Source organism: Mandrillus leucophaeus, unplaced genomic scaffold, assembly GCF_000951045.1.
Source record: "Mandrillus leucophaeus isolate KB7577 unplaced genomic scaffold, Mleu.le_1.0 Scaffold1649, whole genome shotgun sequence".
In the NCBI taxonomy this organism is placed as follows: domain Eukaryota; kingdom Metazoa; phylum Chordata; class Mammalia; order Primates; family Cercopithecidae; genus Mandrillus; species Mandrillus leucophaeus.
In genome coordinates, this window is record NW_012101642.1 from 75373 (window position 1) to 91460 (window position 16088).

The following is a 16088-nucleotide window of genomic DNA, read 5'->3' on the forward strand; positions in this document are numbered from 1 at the left end:
AAGCTGACTTCACATTGAGCAGAAACAGAATAAAATACAAAACATGAAGAGGTTAAAACACTTCGTTAGACACAGACTGTTTCCAGGATGACAAAACAACTGACTTGACTGATTTGTCCCTTCAGTTATTAAATTTACTGACCAGTTATTTTGTCATCCTATAGGCACAGCTGGAGTGTAACTTCTTTCCCATATTTTGTGGGAAAATTAGTTCATCCAATAGTTTATGCAAATAAAATATTTCGAGGAGTGAGAATGTCACTGAATCACCATGGTGCTGACAATATGATATCTCAGCAATATAACTTGTCCCTGAAAAATGTAAAATGCCACTGAAGTAAAAGAATTTTGGATACAGATTCAGAATGAGGACCCCTAAAAACCCTTTCAAGGTCACTTATTAAGTCTGCAGCAGACCTGTCAGGTCAATGAAGTATTATGTGGTTAATTTTGTACAAACTGAGTCACTCCCAAAAGAATGGATGTATTGCAGACATCTGCAATAACAACAAAACTTAACATTTATTGATCAGTTCAGCCACTGTGGAAAGCACTTTGAAGATTTCTCAAAGAACTTAAAATAGAACTACCATTCAACCCAGCGATTCCATTAGTGGGTATATATCCAAAATAAAACATATTGTTTTACCAAAAGACATATGCACTTGCATCTTCATTGCAACACTATTCACAATAGCTAAGATACGGAATCAACCTAGGTGCTCATCAATAGTGGATTGGATAAAGAAAATGTGGTACATATACTTCATGGAATACTATGCAACTACAAAAAAGAATAAAAATCATGTCCTTTGCAGCAACATGAATGCAGCTGGAGGCCATTATCCTAAGTGAATTAATGCAGGAATAGAAAACCAAATACTGCAGGTTTTCACTTATAAGTGGAAGCTAAACAGTGGGTATTCATGGACATAAACATAGCAGCAATGAAACTGGAAACTACTAGAGGGAGGAGGAAAGGGTTGAAAAACATCTATTAGGTATATGCTCAGTATCCGGGTAATGAGGCCATTCCTAGCCCCAAACCTCAGAATCATGCAATATACTCAGGTAACAAACCTGCACATGTACCCTCTGAATATAAAATAAAAGTTTAAAAAATTAACATTTCTTGACTATTTAATATGTGTCAAACACTGCTTTCAATGATCCTATGGATTTGATATTATTATTCTTTTTTAGAGATGCAGAAACCAGACTTAGAAAGGTTAAAAACTTGAGCAAAACAATACATATAGAAGATAGCGAAGCCTGAATCCATCCCTTCCAGACAACAGCCACTAAATATACATGAATAAATTTAAATAAATAGGTTATGAAATAGTCAAGATATATAAAATGCAATCTAAAATTAATTCTTTAATTACAAATGGTGATCATGTGCTCATTTGAACAAGTCTCCTTAGTATATAAAAATCTTTGCTTGCTGAGAATAACGGAGGTGCTTAATTACATCTTACATTTTGGAGCGGAAGTCCAGCCTTCAATAACGTTAACATGCTACTTGTACTCATCACAATGTGCCCTAATTACACCCAAAAAAATTATTCTTCACAACCAGATCACAGTTAAACTCTGTGCCTGAGTTCCCCTACCTGTAAGATGAAGATTAGACAGCACTTTCTAAAGTCTTTTCCAGATTTCAGATTTTACAACTATATACAAATTTGCTAGCTGTGGCTCCTCAATTTGGCCTCAAGAGAAGGGAAGCTAACATTACTTACCATTGGTTTGTACAGGGGAAGGAAGGCATCAATGTTCTTTCACACTGGGTGTCAGCTGAGGTCTCACTGCTCTTCATAATATAGAGATATTTGACATGAACCCCATTCCATGACATGTGAGCAGGACAACATCCTCCCCCAACATTTCTGCTGGTTCTCCAGAGCTTACATTCTCATGGTCACTTTAGGACCTACTTCCTGCCTCTGCTGAATTACTGTTCACTTTGCCTGTAGAGCAGTTTGGCAACTTTTATTATCTATCTCCTGCTCTCAGGGACTTATCTTTCACATCAAGCAGTTTATCAAACTATTTTTTCCCTAATTAAGACAGTCTCCCAATAGTAATTATTTTATAGGCTTAAAGGTAATTTTCTTCCACCTTGTAACATTGTCTTTTTATAGCTATGAAAACTGAGGCACAGTGAAGCAAGTTGACTTGAACAAGTTTACACAGTAAAGGGGGTCAGAGCCTTGAAATGAATCCAGTTTTGTAGGTTCCAAAGTTCATGATTTCTCCACTGTCCATAAATATTCAATACATCTCTTATACTAAACATACTCTCATTGGCATTTCCTTCCAAAATGTGGTTCCAATACCTTTCCTGAAACCTAAGGAGACCCTGAAGCTAATAACTTACCGTAAGTGAAATACTGTATCTCTGGTGGGAGTGTCACTTCACTGAGGTCGCTCTCTTGGACATAACTGTCCACATACTGTTGTGCCTTTGTTGCCTGAAGGAAAGCTAGGAATCTGGCTGTGAAAGCAGCAATGAAGATGGAGAGCATCCCAAAGTCCAGCACATTCCACAACTGCAAAATGTATTCCCTAGGTCCTTCCAGCCAGAGCTCTTTACACTCAGACCACATCATTCCTGTCACAACAAATACAGAAGGTGCAGGTCAGATTTTACAGGCTAGGCCGAGAAGCCATTACTGTGTCCACCACCAAGCCACAGGTATCTCTAAAATACCCTACACATCAAGCACAGTACTAGGCATCACAAAGCATTGACTGACTGACTGTATGGTCACTGAGGCCCCGTGCGGAGTTAAATGGAAGAAGCTCCTGCTAAGAAAATAATTCACCCCACAACACTAGAATTTGGAGAAGCAGTCTACATGTGGCACCAGAAACGTCTCTATTGATGTAGAGGAGGTAGTGGAGCGGGGTGAGGAGAAGGAAGGAAAGAAAATAAGCAAGGAAGGTTCTTCAAGTTGTCCTATAAGACTTTTGGAGAAGAAAATATGTTCTATATAATCACAATGGTTAGTTATCAAACTGTAGTGATTATTGGAGAAATAAGTCCCCAAAATTTTTAACAAGAAGAACGGTTTACCAATAATACTCATATCACACTCTTATCCCCTCTTCTCATTTCCATGTCATGCTAAAAAGTGAGCAACATTATTTGAAAAAGACGAAACCCTTAAGTGAGAGGCCCTAGGACATTCTGAAGAAACTGAAAGCAGAAAATGCCATTCTGGGACAAGAGGACAAAATAGTACAACTTAACAAATTGTCCTGACTACATAAAGGGAAAATATTGTAGAATTTTTAAAAAGTTAATGGCTTAAAAGAAAATGTATAAAATAATTACTTGACCTAGGCTGAGGCCACAGGAGTGAATGGGAGGAAGAACTAACCTACTAACTCAGAAAATAAGAAGACATCAAGACTCACACTGGATAAAACAGATACAAAAATGACTTTGGATTAATCAGAAATGAACAACCTGGTTCCAGTCTCCATTTCTTAGCAGAGAGCACAACAAATTCTTTTCCTCACATAACTTCAAATTCTTATTTTAACACAGCTATTCAAAATGGGTTATTGTAAGATGAAATAGGTTGGCACAAAAGCAACTGAAGTTTTTGTCATTTTAAAAATAGTAAAAGCCACAGTTACTTTTGCACTCAACCTAATAACAAACATTCTGAAAATGAAAACTCTCCTAAAATCTCTGGAACTAAACAACAAAGAAAGTATTTGTCATCAGTTGATAGTCATTGGGTTATTTCACAAGTATTTCAATTAAATAATTGATCACAGTGAGTCACATTTTAAAACTTACATCTTGTTCAATAATTGAAATTAGATTTCTGAAACATGGTATATTTGTAATTAGGATTGTGTTATACATAAAAAATTTTATTTAGTGTTAGGGGACACCTTTTAGCATTACCTAGCTAGAAAATTATTTGATTAGTTTGCTATTTAGCTTATCTTGCAATAGTGATGTTGTCACCATATAAGACATAATAACATTTTTTTCAATAGAAAATGGCAATTATTTCTATAATTACTTTTTGGTAGAATAAATAAAAGGCTTACCAAGAACCCAGACCATAATGAGCATTTCAGTCCATGTAAACTGGGTGGTTTTCACCCTGAAGATCTGTTTGGGATAGTCAATAACCGTGATATTGGGCAGCGTGGTGATGCCTTCGAACCTGTCTGAGGCATTGAACACAAGCAGGCCCAGGAAGATGATGAAAGAAGCTGCGTGTGCTACAAACTTCATAAAAGGGCTTCGCAGAATTTTCCCCAGCTGCAACAAAACAAAGAGGAAAAGTTTGCTTCAGAAAATCTGGCTTTCACTTGTGGAGATTACAATATAGGATTAAAAAAAAAATTGATGAAAGGAGAACACTCAAAATTCTGCTTCTGTTTCCAAAAAGTTCTACATTATGAAAAATATTCTTTTTAAGGGGGATGCTTCCTTCAGAAATAATTTAATAAGTCTTCAAAATTCATTGTTTCTAACTGTCCAATTTGTCCTACGGTAGACTGAATTCATAGATGCACTTCTGGAAATCACAGGGCCTATACCGGTTCTTGCTTTTATTTTTACACAAAAGAATATGCAAAGTCCAGATTTTTAGGGTCTAGAAAAAGAAACTTCAACTTTGTATTGTGTGATTCTTTATTGCTTTGTAACTGAGATGTTATGAGGTTCTCATAGACTCATATAAGACATTAAAAACCCTTTGAAGATTAAAAAAATTACTACTACAGAAGTAAATTTTAGTTCTCATTTCTAAATATTCCAAAATCAAGTTATACCTGGTATGCTATTAAAAAAAGGCAGAAAATATTAGAACTAAGATGAATATTGCATCTGTTACTGCCTTAATAAGAAGAGGGAGATACACAATAATTAAAACCTCTAAGTAGGTTAACTTAATTGAAAGTAATCTCTGAGTTGGATAATCATGTAAATGGTACAAAAGGACTTCCAAAGTTCAGTTTATAATTATTTTAAGGTGACTCCTTTAAAATCCCCTATGATATAATGTCCTTAAAAATCCCATGTTCCTGTGAAAATGAAAAACAATTCCTCCTGTCCCAAGGGCCTCCGTAGTCTAAGAATTAGGTACGTTTGGTAGATTCATCAAGTATGTTCTTTTCTACACTCTCAGACCCTGCTTTTTAACTCCGTCTGTGACCTTATAAAGTACTGAGGTTCACATTTAAAGGACTGTAACTCCGAACAAATGTTTTTGTAGGTCTAGAACCTTAATGTGATGTCAATAAATGATGAAAGAGATGGCAGGTATTTTTGGGATTGAACGTGAATGCACACAAAAGTCACATTTTCCATATTAGACACAGAAAAATAAACAACACATTTACATATCACTTTGTTACACAGCTGCAAAAAGGGCACGTTTGGGGGTAGCTTATCCATAGCACATAGAAATTTCTTGGGAATTATCAAGCCTGTTTCTCCTAAAGGTCAATCTCTTAGAACTTTAAATAACATGAAAAGAAAGCAGAATGCAAATCTCAAAAATGCGATATCCATGGAAAATTCTTGCTATGTTGCCTTTTTGTCATAAGATACGTGGTATATGGCAGCTCTAAACATGGGCTCTGGGAATGGCTTAACTTCCATGTTTCCCTTCTCTGCAGAGCACGCCACACTGTTAGTTGTACTTGTAAAAGTGTAGGGAGAAAAGAAGTGGACTCCAAGATGGTTACTTCAAACCTGATGGAATGTTTTAACTGATTAAGTTCCCCTAGAGACAAACACTTCTAAACCCGAACATTCCAACTCATTTCCTTCAGAAAGGAAAATTATTTGGGTAAGATATGATTTTTGTTTTATTGCATGCCCTCTCATATTATTTATAGTTTTTCATCTTTAGTGTTTACGTATTTGAAGAATCTTAAAGTAATTTTCCATGACATGTAACAAAAGAACTTGGCTGAGTCATCAAATACGATCAAAATGACAAACGTTCTGCCTTCACGTGCATGGGCAACTCAATGATGAAGTGAGATGGATGAACGTTCTCACACGTATATGGTGTTTGCAGAGCAGAACTCTGCTGGGGTAGATTGCTGAGCCAGAGAGATGACAGATTTCCAGGATCACTTGTAAGTGCCCTTGACTCATTTTGCCTTGAAACTACCTCTGATTTAAACAAAACCAAATTTCAGAATGTAAAAACAGGATTAAAGGATCTCAGCGGAGCTCCTTCTCTCTGGCAGTGCCCATAACTGGCATGAATAGTATTCCTTTCTGCATCTTGCTAGGGGATCTCTTGGGCACAACTAAATTGATCTTACATTGGAAAGTTGAGAGGAGAATAAAGGTACTAACCAAAATGATCCAAGCAAAAACAATAAACAATCTTAAAAAACTTAAAATCCCTGAACCTAAATCCTACATTTTTAAGAACTGTCTGAATTAACACAGGGCTAGGGGAACCTGACATGCATTTTCTTGAAGACTTTGGATACCACCACTGTTCTCAACTGTGCTTCACACACTCAACCTTGGATTTCTTCTGACAGGTCCAAATGGGTTGCCCTTCTAGTTCCCAGTGTAACTGCTTCTTGGTACTACTGCTGTAGTGCTCTCCATTCCCTGGTCTGTTCACAGGCCAACCCAGCTGACACTCTACTTATTAAGCTGTCAATAAAATCAGTACAAGTGCTACTTCATTCAAGCACCTTTTCCTTCTCTGTCTACCATGAGGATTTTATCTGAAAAGAGCCTAAGTACTTTATGCCTACAAATGTGATCTATCCCACTGGTACTGAATCCTTTTTCATCCCTTATTTGAATTGATCCAGTAATTAAAAAAGAGAATTTGTGTTCTTGAGTCAATTAACATTCAGGGTAAAACTGATAAGAGTCTTAAGCATGAAGCTTTTTCTTTTTTTATCCCAAAGAGACACAGTACACCACTAGAGAGGAAATAGATGTAGAAAGCGAGTACCCTGCTGCAAGGTGCAATCCAGTAGCCAATAGCAAGGAATGGAAGGCCCAGGGCCACGACCAGCACAACGAGACACTTGATCGCTATGGTCTGCTCCCTTAGGCCTGAGAGGTTCTCATACCAGATTGTCAAGAGCTGCTGCTGGCAGTTGGGATGAGCCACAAACTGTTGGGAGAGAGAGAGTTTGAGAAGGGGAAAGAAAGGTAAGTTACCATACCATTGTCAGTAGTTCAATTATTAAATACACGTGCATCCTAAAGACATTAAAGCATATTTTTCTAGCATATTGGTACTGGAAGGTTCTAGTAATATTCTTCTTTGCTTTCCCTCCATTTTTCAAAATTATTTTAGAACTAATAGAAGAACTAGAATGGAAATGAGAGGATAAAATTGGTGGTGTCCTTAATCATAGTTCTTTTTGATAGAAACCCTCCATGATTCACAGATTTCTCTGTGGAATCTGGGTGACATCTGGCTTCTTTTGTAAAAATGTGTCCCATCTTGCGGTTGGCCAGCTTACTTGCATTCAGTTCAAAATGGAAAAGAAAAAAAGTTACTTGGTTTATTGTAGACTATAGCTAAAAGAGAAATGTGTGAAGTTTCGTGAGCAACCCCTAAAATGCTACATATAAAAAAAATATGCATGATGCGCCCTTTGTGTAATGATGTACTATTACTGCAAATCTGTAAAAGGTCTGAAAAATAATCAATGAACCTGCAAATATTATGCTGGGTCTACACATGCACTTCTTCCAGGAACTGACATCAAATGTCACTTCCCTCCTGTCCTCTTTTTTATTGCTTCCTTTATCAAAAGGTCAAAATATCACGACTATTTATCTTCAGCAGTTCTTTAATAAATAAAATTCTAATCAGGAAAAATGAGCAAATTATACTTGTTTCAGCCCAGTCATTTGATTTTTTCCCATTTGATTTTGTTAGGTTATCTGCCTGCATCATTTAGAGGGACTGGGATTTCTTTAAAGCCCTGTCATTATTCAAGAAGCAGAATGTATTTGTAGTCAGGCCCATGTAAAGGTCCTTATGCCAAAATCTGCCCATTTGTAGCCAGATATGCCTTTTTATGAATGGCCATATGTTCTTTGTCCAAGCTCAGGAATTCAAAAATCAACTATGAGTGACAACATATTTTTTAAAGGAGTTCTTAGTAACACAAAAATCAAAGTATCACTGTCTTCTAAAAAATAGAATAAACAGTAATAATGAACCTGTTAAGAAACACCCATGAAATGTTTTTGGGAACTGAGAAACAAAGAAAGTAGCTGCAGTTCCTACTTGTCAAAAGGTTCCTCTTTAATCAAGTTGTAGTTAATGATCCTGATGATTCTTAGTAACTCCAGGCAACTCCTAGAGTTATTAATATTTGGCTCTTTATCAAAGCCCACCTACAAGGAAACACACAGGTTTCCATTGACTGGTGCATAGTTTCCCATGAACAATTTTGATTAAAAAAGAAAGTCTCATCTCCCAGGACAGGTGATGGAGGTGCAATTTCCCCCAAATCCCTGCTTTTGCCCCCAGAGTGCACCCAGTGGAGAAGTCCACTGATGGCTGCACTGGCAGCTGCCTCTGCACCACCATACAGGGGAACTCAATGACCCACGGACAGAGGTGGTGAGAATAAATTTACGAACATTAGATTTGAGATAATTAACTGAGTTATAATGTTGAAATTCTAAGCCTCAGTGTGATGGGTATTAGAAAGCTAGGCTTTCGGGAGGTAATTAGATCATGAGGGAGGAGCCTTCATGAATGGGATTGGTGCCCTGACAGGAAGAGGTGGGAGAGCTTGTTCTCTTTCCACCATGTGAGGATACTATGAGAAGTCAGCAGTCTGCAACCCAGAGGAGAGCCCTCACCAGATCTTCACCATGCTGGCATCCTGATTTTGGATTTCCAGCCTCCAGAACTGTAAGAAATAATTTTTTTTTTTTTTTTTGAGATGGAGTTTCGCTCTTGTTGCCCAGGGCTGGAGTGCAATGGCACAATCTTGTCTCACCGCAACCTCCGCCTCCCAGGTTCAAGCGATTCTCCTACCTCAGCCTCCCGAGTAGCTGAGATTACAGGTATGTGCAACCATGCTTGGCTAATTTTTTGTATTTTTAGTAGAGATGGAGTTTCTCCATGGCAGTCAGGCTGGTCTCGAACTCTCAACCTCATGATCCGCCTGCCTTAGCCTCTCAAAGTGCTGGGATTACAGGCATGAGCCACTGCACCTGGCCGAGAAATAAATTTCTGTTGTTTATAAACCACCTAGCCTATGGTACTTAGTTACAGCAGCCTGAACTAAGAAGCATATTTTATCATGCGAGTTCCTTTCCATTCAGTTTTCAAAATCCCAGGTCCTGATTTTCAGGAGCTGCTAGTTGCTAAGGATATATTAGATCTTCTCTCCAAACCCAAGATTTTGTCACTTTTCCAAGGTTGTAATTTTGAAAACAGCATTTCACAGACCAATGCAATCATTATTTGAACTCATGAATATAATCAAAGTTGAGGCTTCCTGGGTATATGTGACAACTTCCTAGGATTCTTGTTGAGAACTTCTCCAAACTTCCACTTCTGCCCCTGTACTGTATTTAGATCATTTCCTTCCTGCTTCACCTCTCCCTCTATGGTCCCTAATGTCCTTTATTCATTCATTCATTTATTCACTCATCAAAATGTCTTAAGCCCCTCCTATGATCCAGGCAGGGACAGTATGATCCAGATCCAGGCAGTATATTTGGCAAGTATATTGGGCAAGTATATTGGTACAAGAAGATAAAAATGGAAGCATCAGAGTTGAATTAAGTGATAAGAGGTCATTGTTCTAGGGTACACAGTAAGCTTTGAATAGACACAAAATAAGCTATTATAACGGAGGCTTCAACTCATATGCTTGTCAAGATGCCTAATCAGAATTTAAAATAGTCTTAATTTGAATGTTGGTACAATCATCTTGATATTTGAAGGATCTGCATTTGAGGGAAGTTAGACAGATATAAATAAAAGGCATCCCTGGTGACTGCAGCCAGGCTAAGCTTGGGACAGGTAATTGTTCATTCAGGGTAAACTACAGGTGGAATATATAATGTCATCAAATCAGATTACCACTTAGGATATCAACAACGCAGTTTTTAGACCAAGGGTTTCTGTAGGAAACAAAATTCCCATGAAGTTAGGAGACAGGTAGACATGTGTCTATATGGAATTGATGGACAAATTTCCCTTTTGTGAGTATCTGGTTAGCTATCATTTGAATGTGTCTCCTCCAAAATTCAGGTGCTGTCAATGTGGTAGAGTTAACAGGTGGAGCCTTCAAGAGGTGATTAGGCCATGAGGGCTGCTCCTTTGTCAATGGTATTAAGACACTTATAAAAAAGGTTTTATGCAGCATTCAACTAGCTTGCTCTTCTACTCTTCTACCATGTGAGGACATAGTGTTCCTCCCCTCTAGAGGATGCAGCCCTCACCAGACTACCAAACCCACTGTTGCCTTGATCTTGGACTTCCCAGCCTCCAGAACCATGAGACAAGAAAGTTTTGTTCGTATAAGTCTCTCCATCTCAGCATTCTATTAAAACAACACAAGTGGACTAAGGCACTGGTCGTTCTTAGGTTTTAAACTCTTGAGGACAGAAATATTAATGTTATATAGTATATCTCCCTTTCCTTCTCCTTGTTCTTGGACTAATTTTTAAATTTGAAGATGTGCTTTATGGCATTAATTACATATTTATAAAGATTGCACAGCTTCAAAGACTTGATAGACTCAATCCTTTCCATATGGCATATATGTGATGGTCAGTCTTTGACTTGATGTAACCTGTACAACAGTGCAAACCCTTACTCTACATTAAGTAGTAACCAAAATTGTGGTCTTTGCATTTTGCCTGTTACACTTTAAAATTCAGCTTAACAGGTCTATCTACTATGCTACTAATTCTACTCTTTTTTTTTTTTTTTTTTTTTTGAGATAATTATACACCACTTCATGGATTCTGTTGATTTCATTTAATCCACACAAACAGATTTTCCTCCAATGATTTAAAATCCTAATGCAAGTACACAAGGAGCATTTCAAAAAAGAAAGTAAAGTCAGTACAATAATAGCAAGCGAAGGCAAAAAAGCTAATCCCTTTAGGAGATGAGTTTTGGTCTTTTCAATGACTTCGAAATAGGGCAGTGACCTTTATACCTGAAAAGTGTTTTACCTCCTGAAAAATCTCCTTATGCCACTACACCAGTTACACCCAACTGGATAACATTTGTATGCTGTTTTCTAACTTCAGTGGACCAGCAAATTGAAGTTATCACAAAAATAATACCCTTATTTTGAGTTTTCTGATTTAAAGAGAGAATGCTTGACACAAGAAAATCTCAATCTTTCAATTGGAAAATCAGCATTGAGAACAAATGAAATGTTTTTTTCTTGCCAAATGACTAATAGATTATAAACTGAACCACTGATCAGGGCAGGTTAGGGAAAACAATCAAATTTAAAAATTAATTAATGTTACACTGTTTTGCATCAAATCAGTCTTCACAAGAACTGTCTTCATGGGAATACTGTTGTGTAAAAACATGGTAGGAACTCTGGATTTGTTTTTAATGATACTGTTAGAGCCACAATTCATACAATTTAAAGGAAAATATTCTTGTAAATAAAAACTAGGCAATTCAACTTCTTTTTAAAACTCAGTGAACTGTGAAATATAAACCCAAAACTTATACTGCAAAGGTTTTCTGGATTTTCAAACTTGCTGAGTGCAAAATGCTCTGTTATCTCTTGGTGCCTGAGGAAGACCAGGACAAGAGGCCACGCAATACAGGACACAGGACTGTGCCAGCCGGCACACCCATTCCAAAGTCTCAGTGGCATATTTATAACTCTCTCTTAGCATTTCTTTAATTCTGGGCTTCCCCTGTATACTTTTTGCACAGAAAGTGGATACACAATGGATGCTTTTATCCTGTTTATACTGCTGCATGTTTCTTTTTAGGATGGCTTTTCTACATTTAAAGCTAATCCTACTATGGAGGAAATATTAATAGAACAGAAAGGAAGAACTCAGGAAATGTTCTCCTTCTCTTTCTGAGAGCCCAGTTTTTCAGATTCAGTGGTCTACCAAGCTTTAGTATCTTTTGTCAAAAACTTTCTCACAATAGACATAGCTCATGGTGAAGCAGGTAGAACTTTGGTTATTTCTATGGTGGGGAGTGGATTAATGTTCAGCTGCACATCACAGAGCAGGATAGAGGTAGAGTCAGAATTAGAACTCAAGACTTTTTGGAAGGGGCAAACAGTCCATTATTCTAATTAAACAAAATTAGTGTTTTTGCCTAAAAATTAATTTTCCTGTACCCATTTTCAGAAAATCAAATTTCACCTTCCAGTCTATTCCATTCTCTTTTCAAAGAATAATATAGGTATTTCTATAAATAGCAATAGCGTTTACTATCCTTCCAGCTTTATAATTTACCTTAGAGATCCCTTAAAAATGATTTTAGGCTGGACGCAGTGGCTCACACCTGTAATCCTAGCACTCTGAGAGGCTGAGGTGAGCGGATCACTTGAGGTCAGGATTTTAAGACCAGCCTGGCCAACATGGTAAAACCCCATCTCTACTAAAAATACAAAAATTAGCCAGGCATGGTGATGGGCACCTGTAATCCCAGCTACTCGGGAGGCTGAGGCAGGAAAATTACTTGAACCTGGGAGGTGGAGGTTGCAGTGAGCCGAGATCTCACCACTGCACTCAAGTGTGGGTGACAGTGAGACTCCATCTCAAAAAAAAAAAAAAAAGATTTTAGGATGAATAATCTCCAAAATCCATTCCCTGTTAGTAAAGATGCAGGCAGATGGTTGCTGTTTTACTATCAGCACTGAGAATTATAAATTTTTATTCTTTGTTAGTTTGAGACAAGGAAAATGGTATTTGTACATTAGCATACGTTTATCACTAGAAGGTCTGAAAATTTTAAATACGGATGTTAGTCATTTGAATTTTCTCTTCTATGACATGCCTATTCAAACCTTGTGCTAATTTTTCTACAGGGCTCTGGATGTTTTCCTTACAAATTTGTTTGAGTTCTTGAGATATTAAGAAGATCAATCTTTTGTGAGTTATAATAAAAAAAAAATTTTCCCAGTTTGCCCTTCACTCTTTTGTTTATAATCTTTCTGATGTCATACAGAGGTTTTAAATTATATGTGACCAGATTACTTGTATTTTTGCTTTGAGACTCCTTTGCTTTTATATTAGAAAGTCCTTTCTGACATAAACATTAAATTCATGGTCAGATAGTTTCTATTCTGGTGTTTTATATATTCATTTACTGGATTAAGTATCATTGAGTTCTGTAAGGCCTGGGTTGAACTCATGCTTTGATTTCTAGGAAAGATCAGAGCTCTGGGAATCTTGAGCCCAGTTAGAAGACAACAGACTCGGAACCAAAGCTGGGAGTAGGTCTTGGGCAGTCGGTAGAAGAAAGACTTCCTAAGTCTCATATGCGGCCAATATGGCTTACTATTAGATAGGAATGGTTTCCTTGGTGGAATTATGGGTTGATTTGAATAAATATGAGTTTATTATGTTATCAGGGGTTAGGGGAGTCCATATAAAGTTACTTTGAAATCCCAATGACTTGCATATGGCCATAGACTACCTCTGTGCCAGAGTGGGCAGGGTTTATGCATCATTATAACCCAAGATGTGGTTTTGCTTGGAGACTAGAAATGATATGGTGGGAAAAGGAAGCAGCAGGAGTGGGTAGGGTGATATTTTTCCTCCTTGTGAGAGTGAAGACCGGTGAGTGTTGACTGAAAATGAAGGAAGCCTTTGAAAGGAAGAAAGAAAGGAGGAATTGGGGCTTTGCAAGTACTCTGGAATATAATTCTTATACACATTTATTATTCTAGAACAGAATTCTTACGTACATTTATTATTCTAGAATATAATTTTTACATACATTTATTGAGTGAGGATTCCAAATCAAAGACTTTACTCTAATTAATACTCCTTTTATAGCATAAAACAAACAAAACCAGGAAGGTTTGCAAAGTCCTGAATCTCCTTACAGTTCTAAATATTTTTTTTGGTTGCCTGATGGTTGACTGGGTATCAATTTATTATTAACGACACCTCATACACTGTAACCTACACGCCAATTTATTTAAAGTTAACATGCAGGAAGAAAGAAACTCTGCAAGGCAGTTTAGTTGACAGAAGCACAAGTGTAGATGATTTCTCTGCTCATATAACACTTTCAAAGCAATGATAAAAAACCAGTGACTACTGAAATCAATTCTCTCAGGTGTCAAAGAAAAGAGATACATATTGCAGGATGTGTGAATATATGTCCACAGAGTTTTCTGGAAAACAGTTTACTATCAATCTTGCTCAAAATTATCCTTTTCCCTCAATATATTAATAACTAAACCTCAACTAGCAAGAACGCTCTGAGCGGAGGGCAATTTAGCCAATTTAATTATCTTGTAACATACTTTCTTTGAAAAGTGGTTTTATTTCCATCTTTACTGAGAATCTTCACATTTGACTGTCTTATGAAATAGAGGAGAGATCTGCCATTAATGGTTGACCAAAATCTTGCAAATACTATGTGTATAAGTTTTCTACATTGTGGTAGCAGAAGTATGTGTGTCAGAAGAGAGAAAGACAGACAGGAGGGGAGAGAGAAAGAGGAGAAAGAGACAGAGACAGAGTGAGAGAGATTTCCCCATCCTCACTTGCTGCTAGGGTGCAAACATTGGCTTAGGTGCACTGATCAGAGGCATTTTGACCAGTGCAAAGAGCCATATGAAAACAGGCAGGATTCAGAGCATCCTCTCTGTGCTGATATGGGAGCAGCAGAGACAGATTTGTTCCATTTGGGCCACAGAAACTCCCTTAGCAGGTCAGCGCTGTGCCTGGTTCTGGGTGAGGTTTTTGGAAGCACAGCTTAGATAAGCTTGTTCCTGTACCTCTTCTTAGGATTCTGTGAGCTTCCTCAATATCACTCACTAAATTCCTTCCTGCTTAAATAAATTCCTCTTACTAAGGACTTGATTCAGTACAAGGGGCATGAAATCTATCTTTGATGACTGAGGATTAACTAGCTTAAGAGTCATCACTCTGGGTATGAATTTTCATAATGTAGAAATGTTATTATTAATAGCTAATACTTATTGAGCAATCACCATGTACTACTGTGTGCTAATTGCTTTACATGCATTATCTCATGCAATCCTTAAATGAATAAGTAGGTACAACTATTGTCTTCACTTTACTAGTGAGCAGATGGAGGCCTGGATGGTTAGGTGACTTGCCCATGGTCACACAGGAGCACATGGGTGTCGGGACCTGAATCCTTACAGGTTGGCTCTAGTGTCTGTCCTCTTAAGCACCATGTCACACTGCAGAAAAGACAGAACACTTGTCTCTTTGTAAATTGATCAACTTCATAAAACCAGAGCTGATAACAGATTATTTCTTTGTGATTTATCAGTTTCTCTTAAAGTACAAAATATCTGTTACATAACATGTATAAAGTAGTGGATTCTGGATAACTGAGATACTGATTATTGTGAAACATTACAACTACAATTTTTATGAATTATTTAAAAGTCCCATACAAGTTGGCAAATAGAAACACATAACAGTTTTTCTGCAGTAACCAGAGTAAAAAATCATAATTTTTATTTCTGGCACCTGCATGACCAACTCCAAAGCTGTGTGACCTTAGACACATCATTGAAGCTTGGCAATTCTCAGTTTTCTTGCAGAATAGAAACCCCATCATCTACTGATGTATTTTGTAGATAAAATGAATAATAACAGACTTGCTACAAGGATTCACATAAGAATGTAAAAGTGACTTACAAAAACATATACGAGTAACAGCATTATTAATTGTATTGTAATTAACAGTTTACAGAGTGCTTTTGCATATCATAACCCATTTAAATTCCACCAAAACCCTGAGAGAGATAAGAGATATTATCCTCCTTGTACATGAGGGAACTGAAATTTACACATTTATGACTTATTCAAGGTCCCACCATGGGTAAAAAGTGGAAAGTATCAGAAGCTACACATTTAACTTGCAACT

General features: G+C 37.2%; 1 protein-coding gene across 1 annotated transcript in view; it reads right to left on the minus strand.

The window, feature by feature from the left end:
* The window catches only part of TRPC3 (transient receptor potential cation channel, subfamily C, member 3), a 53667-nt gene that overhangs the window by 28681 nt on the left and 8898 nt on the right, over positions 1–16088 (minus strand). The window contains exons 3-5 of the mRNA XM_011976370.1: positions 6975–7139; positions 4078–4294; positions 2384–2617 (exon numbers count right to left, since the gene is read on the minus strand). Of these exons, the coding sequence (XP_011831760.1) occupies positions 2384–2617; positions 4078–4294; positions 6975–7139 (616 nt within the window). The remainder of the gene's footprint in view (positions 1–2383; positions 2618–4077; positions 4295–6974; positions 7140–16088) is intronic.